General features: G+C 45.5%; 1 protein-coding gene and 1 non-coding gene across 2 annotated transcripts in view; both read left to right on the top strand.

The window, feature by feature from the left end:
* The first annotated feature begins 388 nt into the window (after positions 1-388).
* The window catches only part of ZMAT4 (zinc finger matrin-type 4), a 254,869-nt gene continuing 230,662 nt past the window's right edge, over positions 389-24,595 (top strand). Inside the window, exon 1 of the mRNA XM_052661518.1 lies at positions 389-490. Coding sequence (XP_052517478.1) covers positions 389-490 — 102 coding nt within the window. The remainder of the gene's footprint in view (positions 491-24,595) is intronic.
* Positions 20,393-20,464, top strand: TRNAC-GCA (transfer RNA cysteine (anticodon GCA)). The gene has a single exon. It is a non-coding gene; the product is annotated as a tRNA-Cys (tRNA).

Genomic DNA, 24,595 nt, shown 5'->3' with positions numbered 1-24,595 from the left:
AAATTCATTTAACCTAGTTCCCACTCTTGGCTATATTGGGTGCTTACAGCATTTTGGTAGTATAAATTATTTTTGAAGATATCTTCTCACATAAATTCTTAGTAATACAGTAGACGTAAGTCTGATTTGTCATACATAGAAAACTAAAGTTGGATTTCAGGTTTTCAGAGTATCAGCCAAGCTGTTGAACATTTTTGAGAAAATGGTGCATTGTACACTTTCTAAAGGTGACTGACATGGTCACCCCAAAGGTGTGGGGAGATCTCCCCGGCTGTCACCATTGTTGGATCTGGTACCAGGCTCCTGGCTTCGTCACACCCTTAATGTCCTACATCAACACCATGGCGGTGGATTCATCTCTGTTTTCTGTTGATTCTCTTTTAGCCTGATGAAGTCCTCCGATATCGATCAGGACTTATTTACAGACAGTTACTGCAAGGTGTGCAGCGCACAGCTGATATCGGAATCTCAGCGTGTGGCCCACTACGAGGTAAGAACAACTTTTCCCACTCAGGGTGTTCAGATGGAGGAAAGAGCAGCCTGAGTCAAGGTCGTGGGGCTTGAGGGTTCTGCCTCTGGACTTGGGGCAGATCTGAAGAACCACAGGGCTTGAGCACACAGTCTGAGATCAGGTCAAGACAGAGGTGCATGCGTGGGGTTGCAAAGAGGGCTGAGGATGGCATTTTCAGGCCCCTGGTGGTTTCCCAGGTCCTGCTTTTCCCTTTGGACCTCAGCCCCACAGGGAACCCAGTGGGCTTCCTCTGCTTGTTGAATCTGTCACTGCTCATCTCTGAAGTTCCTTCCAGGGATGCATGAGCGCCAGCTTCTCTGTCATTTTCTGACGCTTGAAGGAAACCTCAGAGACCCTTTCTCCATTGCTAGAGGGGCACATGGCAGCAGCAGGGGCCCAGCACCAGATCCTTCCGCCTTCTGGCTGCTGCTCCCAAAGGGTTTATCAGCAGAAAGACGTCCCCTGCAGGGAGATAATCGAGTTTTAAAGTCCAAATATTATTGAAGGACATAACTCAGTGGCTTTGACTTTTTAGGATGGGAGCTCAAAAGGCTGCTTTTTGATCCTTTTTTTGGGAAGAGAGGATCGGAGGAGAGAGATCGACCCGTTTCTGAGGGGGGAATGGGGAACACACGTGGAGAAAAGAGGCCCCTGGCCCCCCAGATGCTGCCCAGGGCTCGTAGCTGTGCAAGAAAACACACACCAGTGAGAACACGAGCTTTCAAGGGTAATAATTTGTAAGTAATTTTAGATTGGAGGGCTTAGCCAGCAATTTTCTTTTTGTCAAATCTGACAAATGCCAGTTGTCACTGTCACTCACCACACTCCTCTGAGTCTCGGATTCCTCCGAGCACAGGGAAAACAATAATAATCGCTCGCACATGCAGACACTCCGGGACCCATTCCTTGGCCCCTGTGTGCTCCTCGGGGTTTTTTGGTGGCCAGATGAGAGCCCTTGAAATGGTTATTTGTGTGAATGCTTTGGCAGCTAGAACGTGTGCCCACCATGCAAAATGACATTGTTTCTCATTATCTACTCTGTGGCAGCAGTGTTTGGACGATGGCAAAGAAAACTTGCTCTTCAGAGAAAAACTTAAAAAAAAATCAGCCTCTGCAAAAAAAAAAGTCAGCATATTCTTTTGTCAGTAGGCAATCAAGTGGAAGAAGAATAAAATGTGAACACAAAAGGGTGATCTAAAGTGGAAGGTAGCCATCTTTTGAAATGAAGAATTTCTAAATTCATTAGATATTGCTTTGTAAACGCATATGGTTTTTTTTTATTAATTCCATTTCCTCACTGAAGGAAACTCAGGATATTTGTCCCTGCTCTGAAATTCCATAGCCCATTATGTTCTCTCTTTATTAGACCTTTTGGGTTCCCTTTTTAATCATTTTACTAGATTCTGGTAAGGAGCTTCCCTGATAGCTCAGTTGGTAAAGAATCTGCCTGCAATGCAGGAGACCCCGGTTCAATTCCTGGGTTGGGAAGATCGGCTGGAGAAGGGTTAGGCTACCCACTCCAGCATTCTTGGGCTTCCTTTGTGACTCAGCTGGTAAAGAATCTGCCTGTGATGGGGGAGACCTGGGTTTGATCCCTGGGTTCAGAAGATCCCCTGGAGAAGGAAAAGGCTACCCACTCCAGTATTCTGGCCTGGAGAATTCCATGGACTGTATATAGTCCATGGGGTCAGAAAGAGTCCGACCCGACTGAGTGATTTTCACTACTAGATTCTTATCACCAGAAACAGAGTTTATTCATCTGCTCTTCCGTAATTCCTGGAACAGTGTCTGCCTATCAGAGCCACTCACTGAACTTTTGTTTACAAAAATAACCTGGTGACCCTGTCCAGGCAGTGTAATGTCAGAAAATCAAAAACAGCAATTCTTCTTAAAGGAAAAAAAAAAATCTTAGCTGCTCAGTTACAGATTTAGTTATTTGAACTCAGCTTTTCCTCTCACCACACTGTACTGTCTGCTGCTGAATCTAATGGTTTAGAAGATGTGTTAGGATTTGTTGCAAGTAGCACGGGTGAGCTTCCCCAGTGGCTCAGATGGTAAAGTCATCTGCTTGCAATGCTGGAGACCCGGGTTCCATCCCTGGTTTGGGAATATCCCCTGGAGAAGGAAATGGCAACCGACTCCAGTACTCTTGCCTGGAGAATTCCATGGACGGAGGAACCTAGTAAGCTACAGTCCATGGGGTCGCAAATAGTTGGACATGACTGAGTGACTTCACTTCCCTTTAGCTCAGGTGAGATAGAGAAGTGAAAACAATCACAATAGACCTTTAGTTAGCAGAGTTACACATCATCAGAACAACATGAGATGCATTCTGGTTAACCAGGGATGGGACCTCTGAGTGATGGTTCATGCCCTGCCTCCAGGCAGTGGTGGGCCCTTCCTTCAGGAGAAACAGGAGCTGAAAAGCTGCAGGGGGTGCAGAAATGGCTGAGTCAGGACCAAGCACACCTTGTGTAGTCACTGGGCTCCCGGCTTTGGTTAGGAGAAATCCTTCATTCCTCATCTCCAGGAGGATGACCTCTATCACATGATCCCCAAGGCTGTCTGAGAACAGATTTTCTGGTTCAATTCATCCCCCCTGCCTCCACACACCCCCTCTGCTGGAACTGAGTATAGAGTGGGTCTCTGTGAGTCTTGTGGCCAGAATCTGGCCTGTATACGCCAGTACTGGATTAAATCTCCAAGATGGAGTTTGCCTCTTGATGAAAGTGAAAGAGGAGAGTGAAAAAGTTGGCTTAAAGCCCAACATTCAGAAAACGAAGATCATGGCATCTGGTCCCATCACTTCTTGGCAGATAGATGGGGAAACAGTGGAAACAGTGTCAGACTTTATCTTTTTTGGAGGCTCCAAAGTCATTGCAGATGGTGACTGCAGCCATGAAATTAAAAGATGCTTACTCCTTGGAAGGAAAGTTATGACCAACCTAGACAGTGTATTAAAAAGCAGAGACATTACTTTGCCAACAAAGGTCCATTAGTCAAGGCTATGGTTTTTCTAGTGGTCATGTATGAATGTGAAAGTTGGACTGTGAAGAAAGCTGAGTGCCGAAGAGTTGATGCTTTTGAACTGTGGTGTTGGAGGAGACTCTTGAGAGTCCCTTGGACTGCAAGGAGATCCAACCAGTTCATTCTATAGGAGATCAGTCCTGGGTGTTCTTTGGAAGGAATGATGCTAAAGCTGAAACTCCAATACTTTGGCCACCTGATGCAAAGGGTTGACTCATTGGAAAAGACTCTGATGCTGGGAGGGATTGCGGGCAGGAGGAGAAGGGGACGACAGAGGATGAGATGGCTGGATGGCATCAGTGACTTGATGGACGTGAGTTTGGGTGAACTCTGGGAGTTGGTGATGGACAGGGAGGCCTGGTGTGCTGCAATTCATGGTGTCGCAAAGAGCCGGACACGACTGAGTGACTGAACTGAACTGAACCGAGAAAGACATAGCTTGATTGTTTTGCCAGACATAGGGGGCCACAGAGGGCTAATGCCCTCAAGATGGTGTGTCCGCCCTAGAGCAGGTATCGCGGAGTCGCAGTGTTCAAGAAGCAGGGCGTGGCCAGCTTGTGAACACTCTTCTGATTGGTCGATGAGGAAGTCGTGGTGAGTCAGCATCATCAACTTCTGCTTCCAGTTGGTCTAGGATCTGCATCCGTGTGGGCGGCAGACAGTTACCTTCTTCCGCCTGCTGGGGGTTTCATTGTCTGCAAAACAGCTCAAAGGACATGGCTGACAGCGTTATCTATAGCCTTTGAGGAAGAACTAAGGTCCTTGCCTTTTTTTAATGGCTAACATGTTATTATTTTGTTTTGCTTGACTGTTTTCCTTTCTGCATTTTCTCAGTTCTCTGATTTAATTTATTCTTTGACTAAAATTTTTCTACAGACAAAGGGCAGGCAGAGAACGTGGCCGGGGGTCTGTTCTAGAAAAACCCCATAGGGTCATGTTTGTTACAGTCCCCAGACTCACATTGGCCATGTGGTCACAATTACTCTCAATACTCTATCACTGATTTTTTACTTGAGTATGATTTTACTCTCAGTTTGACCAGATCGTGTTCCCAGCCCTATATGGGGCAAATCAGTGACAATCTACTGTGTATCTTCTGCGTGCCCAGCACTGTTAGTGTTTGCCATCACAGCGGTTCTGGGTTATATCAGAAGTAGTCTCTGCCCCTAAGAAGCACATAAACTCCATTGGAAGGAAAAGCTATGAATACTTTGGTGTGGTACCTGTGTGTGTGATACGAAGAACAGAACCTGCAGATTCTACTCCTAGGGAGAGGCTGATCTAATTTAATATAAACAAAGTGTCCATTCTTCTGTCCATTTGGCTTTGTGATACGTATGCTGTGTGATGCTATTAAATTTTTGGATCTTCGCAAATTCCAAATTCAAAAGGGTGAGTCATCACCAAGATCTGTTATGGTCAAGAGAGATTTGTGGAGGATGACATGAATTACCAAGGCTTCAATGGATTGGAGTGGGAAATGGCAACCCACTCCAGTATTCTTGCCTGGAAAATTGCATGAACAGAGGAGCCTGGCGGACTGCAGTCCATGGGGTTGCAAGGAGTAGGACACGGCTGAGCCTACATGCATGATGGATGGTTTAAATTTAGTGATTACTGGAATAAGGGGACTTGGAATCTCCAAGGAGCCCTACAGAGACCAGCCTGATTGGACTCAAAGATTTTTCCTAGAGTGGCTGGCAGCACCTTCAGGTAGGGTGGGATCAAGAAGTAAGGAAACGGGAACCTGGACTCTTCTGAGGCTCTCAAGTTTTTGAGAGCATAAAAATAACTGAGCCTTTCTGACTGATAGCTTGTTTATGGTGGTCAAGATGTATTGTTGGGAAAAGAACAGTTCTTTATGTAAGTTTTGCCAAGAGCCCAGCATGCCAGTCCACTGAAGTTGGAGAGAAAAAACACAGCAGATGTGTAATGGCTAATAGCTTCATGCCCCATTTAAAAGCCTGAACCTTTGTATAGGAGGACAGAACAACCTAATATATGTCTAATGGACCAAGCACTTCCATGCTATACTTTTAAGATCTCTTTTTGCATGTGAACTCTGGGAGTGAAAAAAGAAGAGACATAACGACATTATTGCTTTTCGTATTTGCTAAGCATTAATAACATGTTAATGTTTCAGTAGAAAATATAATTAGATGCTGTCTCTTCTCACTGGTTGAATAGTCTGAATCCATAGAACAAGTAGGTTCAGACAGAGAAGGGAAAGAGAAAGCGTTCAGATGAACATACCTGAATGTTACAGAAGTTAACAATCATTTCCTAGTGAGGCCACGAGGGAAGGCGTGGTGTTCTAGGTACAGGAAGAAGAGGATCCCAACCCTATGAGAATTGAAGCCAAAAGGGCAGAAAGATTATTTCTTGGAGTAAAACTCGAGGCAGAAGATGCATGATCGGATCTGGAAGGAGAGAGAAGACTCTTGTTAGGCAGACCCAAGGAAGGCAGTCATCACAGTACCAGCCTGGAGTGCGTGTCTGCTCTGCGAACCCTAATATCCCTTGTGTTGTAATTAATCATTGTTTGTGAAATCCATGTCTCAGAGGCACCTCCAAACAAGACGGTGAGCTTCCCGAGGGCACACTGGAGTCACGCCTTGTGTTTCTAATTTATTAATATTTCTACACTTGGCCCATGGTAGTTGCTCACTGGCACTTTGAGGTTGATGAAGAGGCTGGGCTGGGACTGGTGGAGGAAGGTTGTGGGGCAGGTTTCACAGAAGCCTTGATGGCTACACACCAGAAGAGGTGACTCTGTAGACTGGAAGTCACTCGGTACTCGGAGTGACCTTCAAGGTAGAGGTGACAGTTCCATAGTTACAGGAAAGACAGTTCTCCAAACTGATGGGAAAGTCTTCAACCATCTCTGAATCTCGTAGTAATGTGGGTTCTGGCAAGTGCACCCCGTTAGCTCACCCAGGAAAGTCAGAATCTAGTCTTTCTCTCATCAGTAGCAGCAGGCACTCGGGCATACTGAACAGATTGCTCAGTTTCACCTGCTTTGATGGCCTGCCAACACAACTCTGGCCTTCCCTAGCTTCTGTCTAAAGTGGAGAGTAGCCAAAGGGCACTTTCCTAGTCTCTCTGGGTCAAATAGTAAATGGGACATAAGTGTTTTGTGGGTAGAGCCAACAGGGTAAACCCGAGGTCCCTAATAAGTGCTGATTAGTGTCTTTACCTTTTGGTGCTAACAGTGCCTCTCTTTGGGGCTTCCCTAGTGGCTCAGTGGTCAAGAACCCACCTGCCAATGCAGGAGGCATAAGAGACATGGGTTTGATCCCTGGATCAGGAAGCTACCCTAGAAGAGGGCATGGCAACCCACTCCAGTATTCTCGCCTGGACAATCACATGGACGGAGGAGTCTGGCGGGCTCCAGCCCATGGGGTCACAGAGTCGGACACGACCGAAGTGACTTAGCCCAGCACAACGTATGTCTCTATTACTTCCTCGCTCTTCATCCCTCACCCCTTGGTCTCCACTTTGCTTCTTCTCTGGGCCAATTGCCTGAGTGAGCGGGCAGGCTAGACAGCTCCTGACACACGTATGAGATTTGGGGGTCAATAGTGTGTTTTGTTTCTGCAGCCCATTGGACCTGCTAACTGGAGTCCGTTTATCCTTGCACCTCTCCTGGTGATGCTGGTGATGTGTTCTGGGAGATGCGAGGACTAACTGGGGGAGGATAGCAAGAGATCCTTATCTCTTGTTCCTGTGGTGGTGCCTCCTGTGTGCTGTGCATTGAGAACCTGTTTTTTCTTCAGATCTCTTGGAGTCATGGCATGCTTAATTTATCCCAGATGCTTTTATTATTAATAATACAATTATCGGTGCATCTGCCGGGGCTAAAGCAGCTCTTAACTACCTTTCATCATGTCTTTGGTTGCCTGATACTCTCCAAAGTCAGTTTCTTGATCATTTCAGGGAACTTTCTTGAGCTTTTGTGAAATTTGTAGCCATTCTTTTGTTTTTCCACTGTCTATTCCAGCAGGTCTGGTCGTTCTATCTTGTATCAGTTATTATTGGCCAAAACGGTTCATGGGCACATAAAATGAATGCTTATTAGAGAAGCTACAGCGAAATAAACAATACGAGGCAAGGAACACACTCAACTCCAGAAGACACGGACTCTGACCAAGAGCAGTTATCAGATGCTGTGCTTAATGCTCATTGGTTTAGAGTGGGTGGTTGATGAGTTTTCATTTGCTGAGAGCATATGACATTGCTCAATGGACTTTAGAAGCCAGGCCACACTCCATTGGCTAGAACTTAGTTACCTGGTCCCATTTAACCTCTGAGGAAGTTGGGGAATGCTCTTTAAACATGCAATGGGTGCAGCAAATACCTAGGGTCATCTTTGCCACGTCAACCCCTCTGGTCCCCATCACAGTCTTCCTGTGGCAGGTGGAGAACATGCATCTCCTCTCCGTGGCGACAAACCCCAAGTGCTACCCAGTCACTGCCAACAGCTCAGATTTCAGGATCTCCAGGGGAGGGGTGGGTCTCCCTATCAGCTGCGGTTGTGAATCCTGTTGGCTTGACAACCTATGACCAGAAGGGAAACGACGCCTCTTCTCCTCTTCACTTGAGAGCGATGAAGGCAGCAGAACATTTTCCATCAGGAAAAGGAAAAAAGAAGGCAGAGTAACCACTAGTTCACAGCAGAGTTGGCATCCTGCCGTGCAGGCACTGGGAAGTGTCTCTTTGCAGGGAGTGGGGGATGTTGCCCAAACAGATTCCGATCTTCACCTCTGGGAGGGAGTTTCTTTTTCATTTTTTTCAATGACCCCTGGCTCTGCCCCCAGAGCACGTCCCTGTCCATCCATTGTCCTCCTGGTTACACGTGAGATGAATCCTGGATCCCCACATCCTCCTTGGGGACTGCCAGCATTCACAGCCCACTTCCTGCCTGAGATTGATTTAAGGCTTGGAGATCATTCAAAGCTTTTCTAATTCAAGATCATAACGGCTTTAGTAATACAATTCTCTCAGTGATACACAAGGCTTCTGATTTGTTTCCTTTCAGAAAGCTCTGCATGTCATAACCATACGATTTTTCCTAGACGTAATTTCAAGGCTGTTTATTTTATTACTTCCTCACCTCTGTGCCTCTATTTTTCAGCTTAATGGTGGCTACCCTGAGGTTGTCTGAAAGTGGGTGGAAAGACCACATCCTTAATCTGATTTTTGCCACAGGCCTGAGTCACAACGTGTAACTGAGAAATCTCACAGAGTCTCCAACAAACACAGTCTTTTAAAATGACAGAGAGGGAAGAGGGAAGGGCATGATAGGGGTAGGAGGTTAAGAGGTGCTAACTACTATGTATAAAATAAACAAGTGGAGTTCTCTGGTGGTCTAATGGTTAAGAATCTGCCAGGGGACACAGGTTCGATCCTGGGTCCGGGAAGATGCTACTTGCCGCAGGGCAACTAGGCTCATGTGGCACCACTACTGAGCCTGTGCCCCACAACAAGAGAAGCCCCTGCAATCAGGAGCCCGTGCACCACAACTAGAGAGGCACCCCCATTCCCTGCAACTAGAGAAGCCCCGTGCACAGCAGTGAAGTCCCAGCACAGCCAAAATATATACATAAACAAACTTTTAAAAAATAAGCTACAAGTAAAAACAAGAGAATAAGCTATGAGGATGTATTGTTCAGCACAGGGAACATCGCCTATGTTTTACAATGGCTATAAATAGAGCATGAGCTATAAAAATTTGAGATCAGTGTGTTGCATGCCTGAAATTAATAAAATATTGTAAAGCAACTATACTTCAATTTAAAAAAAAAAGTTGAAAAAAATGATATCTCTTACTCTGAAGTGACTAGAAGCAATTAGCAAATGACTTTTCCAACTCTCTAGGTCTCGAGTTTCTGGAATAGCTATATTTAGTTGATTTCTATTTGCTAGTGTATCAGAGACACATCATATTAATAGTTCTTGTAGCTGATTCTTTTATAAAAAACATGCCCAAACATCAGTAACAGACAAGTAGACATTACCTGTTCATCTAACAAGGTAACATCTAACCAGGCAATCTCTTTTTTCCATCCTCTTCTAGTTCTTTTAGAATCTTAACCACCTCTGAGTGCAGAACCATCCAGTTCTTGCATCATAAGCTCCAGAGGCAGGTCGGCGCTCCAGGGTATTGTAAGCAGTAGCTTTGCCAGTATTTTGTCACGAATGACCTGGATCTGCTCTATAAGTCCCCTTAACTCTCCACCTGCTAAGCCAGTGCCAAATATATTTTTTTTGTTAAGGGTGAACCCCCATTTCTATCTTAGGCAAGGTAGGCTAAAATGCAGCCACAAAAATATCAGCATCTTAGAAATAAATGTTATGGTTGCCCATGTTGTAGCCCATTGTGGGTTAGCAGAGGGCGTTCTGTACCATGCAATTATTTAGGACTAAGGTTGACCAAGGCTCCACCATCTTGGCTTCTGACAAAGATGACAGATAGTTGCTCTGAGTATCCAAGTCCAGCTGGCACCTGGGGAACTGATAGACAATGTGGGTAACTCTGCAGGACATTTCAGGGGCCAGGCCTGCAAGTGACAATGCCATACCCACTCAGCTTCTACTGGCCGGAGTTCAGTCCTGTCTTTTCTTCTGTCTGCATGAGAGGCTGGGCAAGGTGGTGTAGCTGGGTGCCCAGGAGGAATGTGAAGCCTGTCTGGTGAACATGCAGCATCGCCTCTGTGCACGACGTGCGTGTGATGCTAGAGAGGGCTTGGTGGTTAGGGTCTGCTATGGGTTTGTTGGGGGTAGAGAGTGGGTGGGAGGAGAAAGAGGAAGAGAAGAAAGGCTGCGCATCCCCCAGGGAGTGCTTTGGGCAAACAGACGCATAGGAGACCACGCTCGAAATCAAGTGCCCGGGGGCCCCTGTGAACTGGATGCCGACTTCATTTCCAGGCTGCGTGGAAAGCTGAAGCCACCGTGTATCGTTTAAGAGACAAAGGAATAAAATGCTATTAACTGAGAACCTTTTTTCCAACTCCTCTGACTTAATTGGTTAAGCACAGAGATGGTCGAGTTGGAGCTCGGCACCCCTGTCGGCTCTCAGCTGGTGTCCTGTGTGCACTTGTGTGTCTGCAGGTGTGTCCCTGATGTATCCGTGGAGAGAGATGTACTCCACGTCCACCTGCTCCTCCATCATCTTGTTCTTCATTGGAGTTTGGAGCCTGTGTTCTGAGTGGTGTGTCTGATTGTAGGCTGCTCCCCACCTCTGCTCTGCCTTCTCAGCCCCCCATCAGGTCTCCCAGGCTCTGAGCTCTGGGCTCCCTGGGTGGTGAGCAGCCCGCCCACCCCACACTCAAGGGTCTGGGAGCCATCCCAGAGGGGCGGCTGTCCGTCTGCAGGTGGACGTTAGGGATCTGCCCTGGGTTCAGCATCTGCTAAAGATGGATGTTTGAGAGAAATTTCTCTTTGCTCTCCCTTGTTCTTCTGCTTGAGAGGCCGCTTTGTCACCTGCCCCCCGACTCTGATCTTGTTTCATGCTTTGCTTTATCCACCAAATTCAAGGCCACATCCAGCAACAGCATTCTGTGAGAGCCTTTCTTGTGCTCACTGTACCCCTGTATGCTATGCTGCTCTTTTCCCTGTTTTATTTTAAATCTGTACCTCTCAATTGTTTGTTTCATCCTTTTGCATTAGAGGTGGATGTTGTTTTGATATGACGTCTTAAAGTCTTTGGGGAAAATAGCGGGGGATAAACGTATTAATATTTAATCTTTGTTTTTAACATTTTATTCATTTTTTGGAAGAAAGGGACAAATTTATAGGGCTCAAATTTTTTAAAATTGTGGAAGGGTTCTTACACTTATTCCCATCTCTCAACTCCCCAACTCTCCATCTCAGAAGAATCAGAGGTGACTGATTTTCTTTGAAGTGATCTATGCATATCAAAGCAAGTTAATTTTTAAAATATTTTTATTGGAGTATAGTTGATTTACAGTGTTGTATTAGCCTCAGGTATACAGCAGAGTTTCTCAGTTATATTAATGCAGGTGCATATGTGCTTTGTTGTGGGTAGTTACTTAGTCACACCTGACTCTTTGCCACCCCATGGACTGCAGCCCACCAGGCTCCTCTATCCTTGCCGTGCCCTCCTTCAGGGGATCTTCCTGACCCGGGGATCGGATCCAGGTCTCCCGCGTTGCAGCCGATTCTTTACCGTCTGAGCCACCAGGGAAGCCCATGTATGCATATATTCTCTCTTTTTATGATTCTTTCCCCATATAGGCCATTGCAGAGGATTGAGTGGAGTTCCCTGTACTGTATAGTAGCTCTTTATTAGTTATCTATTTTATCCATAACAGTGTACATACGTCAATCCCAAACTCCTGATTTCTCCCGACCCCCCACCCCGCCCTGCACCACCCCTCTGTAGCCATTAGTTTCTTTTCTACATCTGTGACTCTATTTCCATTTTGTAAATAAGTTCATTTGTACCACCTTTTTAAGATACCCACATGTAAACAATGTCATCTGATATTTGTCTTTGACCTATTTCTCTCAGTATGCCAATCTCTAGGTCCATCCATGTGGCTGCAATTTGATTTTTCCTTTCATTTACTTTCCACAAATGCATCCTAGAGCCTCCATGTTTCATCTGCTTTAATTGTGGCTTAGATTCTCATGATACGATATCACCACTTGTAAAGAAAACACCTGACTGAATTGACTGATGACTCCTTGGCAGCCTTGATAAAACTCTGGTAGCAGGAAGATGCTCTCCGTGCACCCTCGGTGCGTGAAGCGAATGTCAGTTACTTTTCGGATCCTGGCTCCTACTGACTGGCTGTTGACAGTGACATGTTTTATTCCAGTTTTCCATTCTCGGCATTCCCTTGAAAGCATATGAATTTCTGACTTCCAAGTCACTGAACCATCTGGGCTTGTGGATTTTTAGAAATATTTATTTATTTACCTTATTATTATAATTATTAATTTAACTGCATTGGGTCTTAGTTATGTCCTTCAGGGTCTTTTGTTTTGGTTCAGGGACTGTCTTTCTAGTTGCATTGCGTGGGCTCAGCTGCTGTGCAGCCTATGAGATCTTAGTTCCCCGACCAAGGATCAAACCCATGTCCCCTGCATTGCAAGGCAGATTCTTAACCACTGAACCACCAGGAAAGTTCCTGGGCTTGCCAATTTTTAAAGAAGATATTATTAGCAGGCAGGGGATTCTTAAAGGTTGATGACCTAAGGAAGTGTGCTGGAGCCTTGCTCTAAGCCACGTGTTTTGCCCAGGTTTCTTCTGATGTTTGGAGAAGGTGCTGAGGGCATCACCCATGACTTGAGCCTTCTGCTTTAATTTTGAGTGGCATTTTTGTAACTTTGAATTCCATCCCTTTCCCCAAGGATCATCGTTACAAAGACATAGCTCCACCTACTCAGGCAGGACCCCTGCCTCCTTCAAACTGCCCCCTCCTGTCTGCAGCCCCTTGCTCGCCATCCCATCCTTCAGGTTCCCTGGCCTCTGGGGAGGTCAATGCCTCCACGATGCCAGCTGCTGGGAAACCTCTCCCATCCACACACTCCACTGATTCAGATACAGAAACAGCTCTACCCTCACCTTGAAAAACCTACAGGCAGCTGCCAAGTGGTAGATTTCACTGAGACAATAGGAAAAATAGAGTGGAACTCCTTTCTGTCTCTGCTACAAATCCTCCTCGTCCTGCACTGGCCTTGCAGTCCCGAAATTTGCCCTTCCCTAAGGATGTTTCCGGAGAAGGCAATGGCAACCTAGTGTTCTTACCTGGAAAATCCCGTGGACGGAGGAACCTGGTAGGCTGCAGTCCATGGGGTTGCTAAGAGTTGGACACTACTGAGCGACTTCACTTTCACTTTTCACTTTCATGCATTGGAGAAGGAAATGGCAACCCACTCCAGTATTCTTGCCTGGAGAATCCCAGGGACAGAGGAGCCTAGTGGGCTGCCGTTTATGGGGTCACACAGAGTCGGACACGACTGAAGTGACACAGCAGCAGCAGCAGCAGGGATGTTTCCCATCTTCCAGTTCCAGAAATCTGACTTGACCACTGTTTTCATTAATTCCTTGTAGTTACCACCTTAGTGGTAGTACGCGTCCCTTCTGGAAACGAAACCCTTCCAGGTTTGGCCCTCGATGACATCTCTCATCTTCCTCGCCAGTTTCCCTGGGCCCTAAAGCAGCCCCCTCATTTAACCTGGGGGATTCTATGGGATTCTGTCCCTTGCTTTAAAGCAGTCGCTTCTTTTTCCACTTGGTAGAAACTACCATGCTCCCTCGTGGCCCACCTGCTAAATTCCTCATTTCGTACTGGTGGAGTGAGTTTACTTGGCTCATCTTCAGAGCAGGCAGAGCTGCCCTGAGGTAGAAAGAGGGCTTCTGGTGTTCTCAAGGTCAGAGGCTGCCTTGTAGGGATAATCTTAGCTACATCGCTTTACCTGGGCACCCGTCCAGAGTCCAGAATTTAGTTCCCCCTCTTACTCTGAGAAGGCTAGGCGTCCTCTTTCCTTTCACTGACGCTTCTTATGCCCGCTTCCCCTGCATCCACACTGGTAACCGTTTTATTAGGGTTGACATGTTTTTTCATTTGTATTCTGTTCTTTGAAATGTATATTGCCTTGTGGCTGTGTATATTTTATTTACTTATTTGTTTATTTTTTAAGTATTACTGGAGTATAGCTGCTTTCAGTGTTGTGTTAGTTTCTTCTGTACAACAAAGTGAGTCAGCTATTCGTGCACATGCATCTCCTCTTCTTTCGGATTTCCTTCCCACCTAGGTCACCTGCGCTGTACAGGAGGTTCTCATTAGTTATCTGTTTCATAGATAGCATCAATAGCGTGTAGATGTCAGTCCCAATCTCCCGACTCATCCCCCCGCCCCTTCCCCTCCTTGGTGACCCTGTGTTTGTTCTCTATGTCTGTGTCTCTATTTCTGCTTTGTCAATAGGCTCATCGGTACCAGCTTTCTAGATTGCACATTTAAGTGATATTGTGTGATATTAAGTGTCTCTCTTTCTGACTGACTTCACTCTATATGACAGGTTCTAGGTCCTTCCACATCTCTGCAAATGGCACTATTTCTTTCCTTTTATGGCTGAGTAATGTTCCATTGTGTGGTCTTCCCAGGTCGCACAGTGGAAAAGAGCCCAGCTGCCAATAGAGGAGATGGCAAGAGATGTGGGTTCAGTCCCTGGGTGGGGAAGATCCCCTGGAGGAGGAAATGGCAACCCACTCCGGAATTCTTGCCTGGAAAATCCCACGGACAGAGGAGCCTGGTGGGCAGCAGTCCATGGGGTCGCGCAGAGTTGCACACGGCTGGCTGACTGAGCACAGCACACACGGCATTCCGTGGTGCACACGTGGTATTCCGTATACACGTGGGTTGCACACGGCTGGCTGACTGAGCACAGCACACGTGGTATTCCGTATACACGTGGGTTGCACACGGCTGGCTGACTGAGCACAGCACACGTGGTATTCCGTATACACGTGGGTTGCACACGGCTGGCTGACTGAGCACAGCACACACGGCATTCCGTGGTGCACACGTGGTATTCCGTATACACGTGGGTTGCACACGGCTGGCTGACTGAGCACAGCACACGTGGTATTCCGTATACACGTGGGTTGCACACGGCTGGCTGACTGAGCACAGCACACGTGGTATTCCGTATACACGTGGGTTGCACACGGCTGGCTGACTGAGCACAGCACACACGGCATTCCGTGGTGCACACGTGGTATTCCGTATACACGTGGGTTGCACACGGCTGGCTGACTGAGCACAGCACACGTGGTATTCCGTGGTGCACATGTGGTATTCCGTATACACGTGGGTTGCACACGGCTGGCTGACTGAGCACAGCACACGTGGTATTCCGTATACACGTGGGTTGCACACGGCTGCCTGACTGAGCACAGCACACGTGGTATTCCGTATACACGTGGGTTGCACACGGCTGGCTGACTGAGCACAGCACACGTGGTATTCCGTATACACGTGGGTTGCACACGGCTGGCTGACTGAGCACAGCACACGTGGTATTCCGTGGTGCACACGTGGTATTCCGTATACACGTGGGTTGCACACGGCTGGCTGACTGAGCACAGCACACGTGGTATTCCGTATACACGTGGGTTGCACACGGCTGGCTGACTGAGCACAGCACACGTGGTATTCCGTATACACGTGGGTTGCACACGGCTGGCTGACTGAGCACAGCACACGTGGTATTCCGTGGTGCACACGTGGTATTCCGTATACACGTGGGTTGCACACGGCTGGCTGACTGAGCACAGCACACGTGGTATTCCGTATACACGTGGGTTGCACACGGCTGGCTGACTGAGCACAGCACACGTGGTATTCCGTATACACGTGGGTTGCACACGGCTGGCTGACTGAGCACAGCACACGTGGTATTCCGTGGTGCACACGTGGTATTCCGTATACACGTGGGTTGCACACGGCTGGCTGACTGAGCACAGCACACGTGGTATTCCGTATACACGTGGGTTGCACACGGCTGGCTGACTGAGCACAGCACACGTGGTATTCCGTGGTGCACACGTGGTATTCCGTATACACGTGGGTTGCACACGGCTGGCTGACTGAGCACAGCACACGTGGTATTCCGTGGTGCACACGTGGTATTCCGTATACACGTGGGTTGCACACGGCTGGCTGACTGAGCACAGCACACGTGGTATTCCGTATACACGTCGGTTGCACACGGCTGGCTGACTGAGCACAGCACACACGGCATTCCGTGGTGCACACGTGGTATTCCGTATACACGTGGGTTGCACACGGCTGGCTGACTGAGCACAGCACACGTGGTATTCCGTGGTGCACACGTGGTATTCCGTACACACGTGGGTTGCACACGGCTGGCTGACTGAGCACAGCACACGTGGTATTCCGTGGTGCACACGTGGTATTCCGTATACACGTGGGTTGCACACGGCTGGCTGACTGAGCACGGCACACGTGGTATTCCGTGGTGCACACGTGGTATTCCGTATACACGTGGTGTGTATGTACCACGTCTTGACCCATTCCTCTATTGACAGACATTTAGGTTGCTTCTTTGCCTCGGCTCTCGTAAACAGTGCTGCTCTGTGAAGTTTGGCATAACTTTTATTCTAACGTGGTTTTAGATTTATGGGAAAGTTGCAAATATGGTATGCAGTGCTGTTGTGAACCCTGACCCCATCTCCCCTGCTATTAACGTCTCGAGTTACTATGGTACCTTTGTCACAGCTAAGAGACCAAGATTGATGCATGATCATTATTTTATAATGTGCATCGTCAAGTATGAAGTCCATTCTTCATTCAGATTTCCTTAGTTTTTACCTCATGTGCTTTTCCAGCTCTAGGATCCTGTCCAGGATTCCACATTACACCTAGTCATAGAGTGTCCTTAGGCTCTTGTAGGTGTGATAGTTTCTCTGGCTTTTTTTTTTTTTTTTTTCCATTATGTGTTTATTTGGCTGTGCCGGGTCTTAGTTGCAATGTGTGGGATCCGGCTCACTGACCAGGACTGGAACCTGGGCCCCTTGCATTGGGAGCAAGGAATCTGAGTCACTGGACCACCAGGGAAGGGCCTGACTTTCATTGTTTGTGGTGACCTTGATAATTTCTAGGGTTCCTGGCCAGACGTTTGGTAGAAGGACCGGCCGTGGATGTTTGTTTGCTGTGCTTCTCATGGTGAGAGGGGTTGCTGGTTCTTGGTGGGGAGGATCCCAGACGTGAAGTGCTGTTCCCGTCACATCATTTGCAGTGTCTGGTTATCAAGTGGCTGCGTCCCTGGTGATGGTGACCTTGAGCTCCTGGCTCTGGATACTGTTCGTATATTTCTCCACTGCAAATGTACCCTTTCCTCCTCTTCTGTGTTGCGATCTTTGAAAGGAAGACATTATGCACGGTGCAGGCATATATTCTTAATGGCATCACGATGTGAGCTTCATTCTTCTCTTGCTGTTATGTTCAGCAGGATGCGTTTAAGTATCATCGGTGCTGCTACATGTATGTCTAATATCTTCCCTCTTCCTGCTGCTCAACACTCTTTAGTGAGCATCTCTCATATTTTGACTTTTCCATTCCTTCAGGGGTGGATACTTAGATTGCTTCCAGTCCCCCATGCACACAAGTGATGGTGGACAAACATTCTGAACCATGTTTCCTAAGGGACCTGTGTGAGCATTTTTCTGAGCTGGACATGCAGGCCTAAAGGGCCCTTGTGCCTCAGAAGCCCCGTTATCTCTTACTTTCCCTGAGCCTCACTCAGGGAAGAGTTGGCATACTCTGGGTCCCCCAGCCACATTTCTGACAATAACTGGTTTTGTCTGGCTTTCTCATTTTGTTCTAATCTAGTTGCTATGTGATATCTTGTCACATGAAATTGCATTTCTCTGATTATTATAAAGCTTGAACAACTATTTGTATACATTCTAGCCCTTTTAAAAAATACAAAAGTATTAAAATTTTTATTAAATGCTATAAAACAAATCAATAGGCTCAGAGAAAAATAACATCAGTGGATAGTGAAAAATGCACTCAGTACAATTCATCATCAATTTCATGTTTGGCCATGTTTTTTACTAGTTTTCTGTGCACAGAAGATGTATTTCCTTGATAATTTGAAAGAACTAATAGAAAGAATTCATTCTGAAGGTTTTCCTTCTTTTAAATAATGATTTGGTAACCTTCCATTTCTTGGCTGTGAATGATTATTTGCTCTATTCAGATAATGCTGATTTTCTTAAGTCATTTTCTTAAATTAATTTTCCTAGAAGATTCTCTATTTTTAAAGACTGATTCTTATAGATGGAATTAAATAGACCTCTACCACAATTAATTATTCTTTTTTCTAGCTGTTATAATAGCTTTATAAAAAAAAGCTTTTTATTTTATATTGGAGTGAACAGCAAAGGGATTCAGCCATACATATACGTGTATCAATTCTCCCCCAGACTCCCCTCCTGTTCAGCCAACCACAGAACATTGAGCAGAGTTCCCTGTGCTCTGTAGGGCCTTGTTGGTTATCCATTTAAAATGTGCAGTTTGTACACGCCCATCCCAAGCTTCCTAACTATTCCTACCTCCAATCTCCTCCCCAGCCCCATGCAAGTTTGTTCTCTAAGTCTTTGAGAAACTGTTCTACTGAAGTCAGGCAGAGAAAGAGAAATAGTGTATGACATCCCTTATATGCAGAATCCAAAAAGATATTTAGACATTTTTTGATAGAAATGAATTAAAAAAAAAAACAGAAACAGATTCACAAACTTTTTAATTAGCCCTTTTGCTTTCCTTTTCTTGTTGCTGATTGCTTTTCCTATCGTCAATTTTTCTATTGGTATTCTTATATTCTTCTTTTTGATTTCCTCATATATTCCTCCTTGGGTTTGGACATTGGAAATTCCTTATCCCATTCAGTCATCCGCCTGCCAATGCAGGAGGCACTGGGGACACAGGTTCTATTCTTGGATCAGGAAGATCCCCAGGAGAAGGAAATGGCAACCCACTGCAGCATTCTTGCTGGAAGGTCCCCTGGACAGAGGAATCCAGCAGTCTGCAGTCTCTGGGGTTACAAAGAGTGGGGCATAACGTAGCACTCACGCACATGATGCATATTCAGTCATCTTCTTATCATGTCTGCCCTTGATGTCCTTTGTTAATTTTATTTGTTAAACTTGTTCATTTTTATGTGATACATTTAATAAACTTTTTCCTCTGTGTTTTCCTTAAGAAATTCTTTCATTGATTGGTCACAAAAGCATTAAGTATCCCAGCTCCTATTAATCTGACGCTTCTGTTTTCACATTCATGCCTTTAACTCTATTTGGAGTCTGCCTTTGCATCATGTATAAGGTGCGAATCAACTTTGGTTTTCCTCCATACAGTGAACCACTCTTCCTACCACCATCTACGGTCCATTCATTCACCATGGTGTGGCCCAGTTCAGTTCAGTTCCTCATTTGTGTCCAATCTTTGCGACCCCATGGACTGCAGCATGCCAGGCTTTCCTGTCCGTCACCAACTCCCGGAGCTTGCTCAAACTCATGTCCATTGAGTCAGTGATGCCATCCAACCATCTCATCCTCTGTCGTCCCCTTCTCCTTCTGCCTTCAATCTTTCCCAGCATCAGGGTCTTTTCCATTGAGTCAGTTCTTCGCAACAGGTGGCCAAAGTATTGGAGTTTCAGCTTCAGCATCCATCCTTCCAATGAATATTCAGGACTGAGTTCCTTCAGGATGGACTGGTTGGGTCTCCTTGCTGTCCACAGGACTCTCAAGAGTCTTCTCCAATGCTGCAGTTCAAAAGCATCAATTCTTTAGTGCTCAGCTTTCTTTATGCTCTTTATGATGTGGTTGGTGTCACCTTTATCATCTGTTCATTTTCCACACGTGCTTGTCTCCAAACCAGACCTTTCTATTCTGCCCCATGGTGCTGTCTATCCGGGCCAGTCAGTACAGGATTTAATTACTGTGAGCTGGTGTCGTGTCTTAATATCCGAGAGAGACCAGTCGCACTTCTTTCCTCTTCCATTACAGAGCTGTCTTGGCTGGTTATGTGGTGTCCTGTTGTCCTGTTCATATTCATGCTTGACTAAATGTACACACTCAGTTGAAATTTTGACTGGAATTCCATCACATTGAAGAGTGAATTTCAACAGAATATGTACCTTTATAGTATCAAGTCATCTTAAAGCAGGGGTATCTATCCATTTATTCAATTTACATTACAGTTTCAGTGAAATGTAACTCAATGCATTATTGACCAGGGGATTTTTTGCAGAAACGAATACCTGTGGCATTAATATGTCTCTGGTCAGTAATAGGTTTCCCTGGTGGCTCAGACGGTAAAGCGTCTGCCTGCAATGCAGGAGACCCAGGTTCGATTCCTGGGTCGGGAAGATCCTCTGGAGAAGGAAATGGCATCCCACTCCAGTACTCTTGCCTGGAAAATCCCATGGACGGAGGAGCCTGATAGGCTACAGTCCATGGGGTCGCGAAGAGTCAGACACGACTGAGCGACTTCACTTTCTTTCACTGGTCAGTAGTGGGTTAATAAACACAGAACCTTTGAGCCTGTATGCAACTGCTGGGTAATTTACTTCTCCATGATTATTTATTCCCTTCTGTTCTTCTGTCAAGGTTTAATCACTCCTCTTCAACTAAATTGGAATTGTGATGAGGACTAAGGGTTATGCTTTTAATTTCTTCTCCCCCCTCTCACTGTATTTGAACCTAGAGGGTCATAATGAATGGCAGTTGTTATTTTTTTTAAAGTTAATTGATATGCAGGATAAATATCTTAGAGAAGGTAATTTTTTCCTGGCCTCCTCGTTTACAGTTTTGGTCTTTGATTTTCCCTCTTTACTGATTTTCTTGCCTATTGCATGCTTTTCTTTTGTTGGCTCCCCTGGGTGAGAATGTCTAATGTGGCTTTGTAGCTGTAGCTCATACCTCTCCTGCTTATCGAGTGAGGCTGAGCACTTTTTTTTTGCAGAGTGGTGCATTCCCTCTTGGGTTGAGCGGTATCACTTAAAACTCAGCTGTGTCAATAAGTGACGGTGAGTCTTCGGCTTTATACAACTGCATTGCCAACCATTAGAAAGGTGTTAACATTTATTGCCAAGCTGTCTCTTAAATATCCTGTAATAAAAAGCCAGTGAATGCAGTCTTTTTCTCCCCCTCTAATTTCATCCTCAAGCTGCATTTTCATTACACATCTTCTTTTCAAAGTGCTGTAACATTTGTTATGGAAACCTTTATTGTTTTAGGTGCTCCCGTGGTAGTCTTCTTTGATTTAGAGAACAAACAAAGTTTCAGTAGGAGAAAGTCATAGTAGATGCTTCTTTCTTTGGCTCATGGCATGTTGGACCCCAGCCCTATTAGCTGTTTGGCTCTGTTTGCTCTTTAATTTCTTCATGATGATCCAGAAACATGGTTGGACCTGCACCTTTGCTGCTGCTAAGTCGCTTCAGTTATATCCGACTCTGTGTGACCCCATAGACGGCAGCCCACCAGGCTCCCCCGTCCCTGGGATTCTCCAGGCAAGAGTACTGGAGTGGGTTGCCATTTCCTCCTCCAATGCATGAAAGTGAAAAGTGAAAGTGAAGTCGCTCAGTCGTATCCAACTCTTAGCGACCCCATGGACTGCAGCCTACCAGGCTCCTCCATCCATGGGATTCTCCAGGCAAGGGTACTGGAGTGGGGTGCCATTGCCTTCTCTGCACCTCATCTAAACCCACATAATAAAGATGTATGATAATGAGGTTGTCCAAGTTGAAAAGCTGTTTGAAGCTATGTCACTGTGCAAAGAATTCATCATGTTATTTGCTTTAGGGACTATCTGTAATGAGAAGGCAAGACCCTGTTTGGAAGAAATAATTCAAAACTGGATAAGCTGAGGGCACTAAAAAGTGTGGTAGCCCTTGGCCCTGGGAGTTGGAGAACCTGGATGTCTTTGGAACGGCATGGCATGTCGGAGATGACACACGGGGGCATGGTGTTTATGAACTAATCAATCTGCTGATTCTGTTGAGGTGGAAACAGAAGTTAATCTGAGGTCACTGGGCTTCTGCGACATTTAGAATTTCCCTTGAAATGTTTTCTGAGTGAAGGAATACCAAGTGTATGTTTACTACAGTAGCACCTTAGACACCAAAATGTGTTTGCTCAGGAAAGCAGTCTTGCAGCTGAAATATTAATGTGGCAGAGATAACACATTCTCTATTTAATAAAAATGCAACTTCACGCTGGGTGGTAAAGACCAGGGCTATCCCCTCAGTCTTGGGAAGACGTGAAACTCCAAGCGCATAAATGGCTTCATGCCCACTCAGCACGCCTGGACTTCTGGGGGTTGTCTCCACAATTCAAGAGGTCTTATTCTGCCCTCTGGAAATGTTCATCTGGGAAACTGCGAAACCTCTTCAGCTTGCCTTTAATGCTGTTTAAGACACACTGGTCCGTGCTCTTATATTTGGATCAGCCAAGAGGTATAGAATTCTAAGAGGTGGTTGACTCACTGCAATTTCTGAACATCTTCTAAGTCAGGAGCCTGGTGATGAACACCTCTGATGTTTGCCTGCATTTATTCTCTCAACATATTTTTTGAACATCTCTGCTGTGTAAATGCAGCATAATTGTTTCTATTTTCCTCCTCTACAGGGAACCCGAGATGAAAAAGACAAAGCTCTGACACTCATTTGGATAAAGTAGAAATGACAGCCATACAGATGAGAAGGTGAGGGAGTGTTAGGCAAGCGTAGGGACGTGTTATTCACCAGCGATTTAGGATGACTTGGTTAGAGAGAAAATTCAGTTGGACTTCTTCTTCTCTAATGAAATGTGGAAACTAAACTACCTGTGTCTTTTCTCTGGACTAGATTTGTACATTTTATATATTTAAAAATTAAACGGGAGAAATACAGTTGTGTACTAGAACACATACCTCATTATGGCAGCATGTTTCTGAAAATTAAGGTCACTCAAGGTCACACGTCAAGAAGCCTTGCGTCTCTGACCTTGGACACTTGTCCTGTGTATGCCTGTGAGGAAGTGCTTATTCCTGTCTTTAGGAAAGAAAGTCAATTCAAATGCCCTGACTTAAAAAATAAAAAAAGAAAGAGAGAAAAAGAAAAAAAAAAAAAAGAAAACCAGAAACGGAGCCTCGTGATGCCCTGTGTCTGCTTCTGTGGAGGTGGAGGTTGGCAGCTCTGAGATTCCAGGGAGTGTTGACACTGTTGACTGAACTGTCTGGATGCGAGACATTTCGGGCTTCTCACACGTGGTACAATGATGTAATCTTGTGACCCTGCAAACACTTTTACTCTTCAAAAATTTTAATAATCATTTTAATGCATTTGTTTTGCCAGGTCTAAAGAGGAATCATGTTCCTTTTCTGTGGTTACACAAGATATTTTTTTTATGGATTAAGACATTAGATTATTAAATTACTGTTTCTCAGACAGGAATCATCAGATCCATAAGAATACTATTCTTGTGGACATTTGAGAATTTCTTCTTTTAGCTTGATTTGAGAATTTCTTCTTTTAGCTTGATTTGAGACACGTTGCATCTTACAGCCCACAATTCAATTACTCCTTTGGGGGCTTCATACTTTTAAATTGCTTCTGAGTTCCATGGTCTCCAGATTTGGTGAACTGATGGTTTAGATGACTGGATGATCATTCGACTGATGGATCTAACCATTGATTTTATCTGTTTTCCAAGTAGGTTGGTGCTGTTTTAAAATTTTTCTTTTATACTTTTATGTGTTTGACTAGCTGACTTTCTTTTATATGTTGAAATTGAAAACCACTTAAGAGGCTTCAGAGACCTCAAGAGAAAGCTCCAATGGTGAAAGCAGTAGATCTATGAATTTGGAACAAATTGAAAAAAACCAGTTTGTTTCCATTCTTGTCTGACTCTGTTCCTCTTTTTCCATTAGATATCAGAGATATAATATCTGTCTCGGTTGTATGAGAGAGAAAAACAGAATTTTTGATGATCTGTTTTCTTTCTATCTATTAATATCTATCAATCAATCAACAGAAACAGTCAAAGAAAGGGATGTGCGTGTGTGTTCAGTTGTGCCTGACTGTTTTCGACCCCATGGGCTGCAACCCACCAGGCTCCTCTGTCCATGGGATTTCCCAGGCAAGAATACTGGAGTGGGTTGTCATTTTCTTCTCCAGGGGATCTTCCCGACCCAGGGATCAAACCTACGTCTTAGGTGTCTCCTGCATTGGCAGGTAGATTCTTTACCACTGGGCCACCTGGGAAGCCACAGGAAGGGATAAGCTAGATTAGATACTAGTAAAGGTAATTTGATCCAATTGAGGAGAATTTGGTCTGAAAAAAAAAAAAATCCCTTGAAATGGTAGAAAGAGTTTAGAAATCTGGAGTGCAGAAGGAGGTCGGGATGGAGGTGATCTGTGCACCAAAGTGCCTCTAATTTTAGCTGCTATTTTATTCACTGATAAAACACTGGGCTGGCCCAGGATCAAACCCTAGGAAGTAGAGTTGAGAAGCAGCAA

The sequence above is a fragment of the Budorcas taxicolor genome, chromosome 24 (genome assembly GCF_023091745.1).
Source record: "Budorcas taxicolor isolate Tak-1 chromosome 24, Takin1.1, whole genome shotgun sequence".
Classification (NCBI taxonomy): Eukaryota; Metazoa; Chordata; class Mammalia; order Artiodactyla; family Bovidae; genus Budorcas; species Budorcas taxicolor.
Note: the sequence above shows the minus strand (reverse complement) of the source record. Positions and strands in the feature narration are given on the sequence as shown.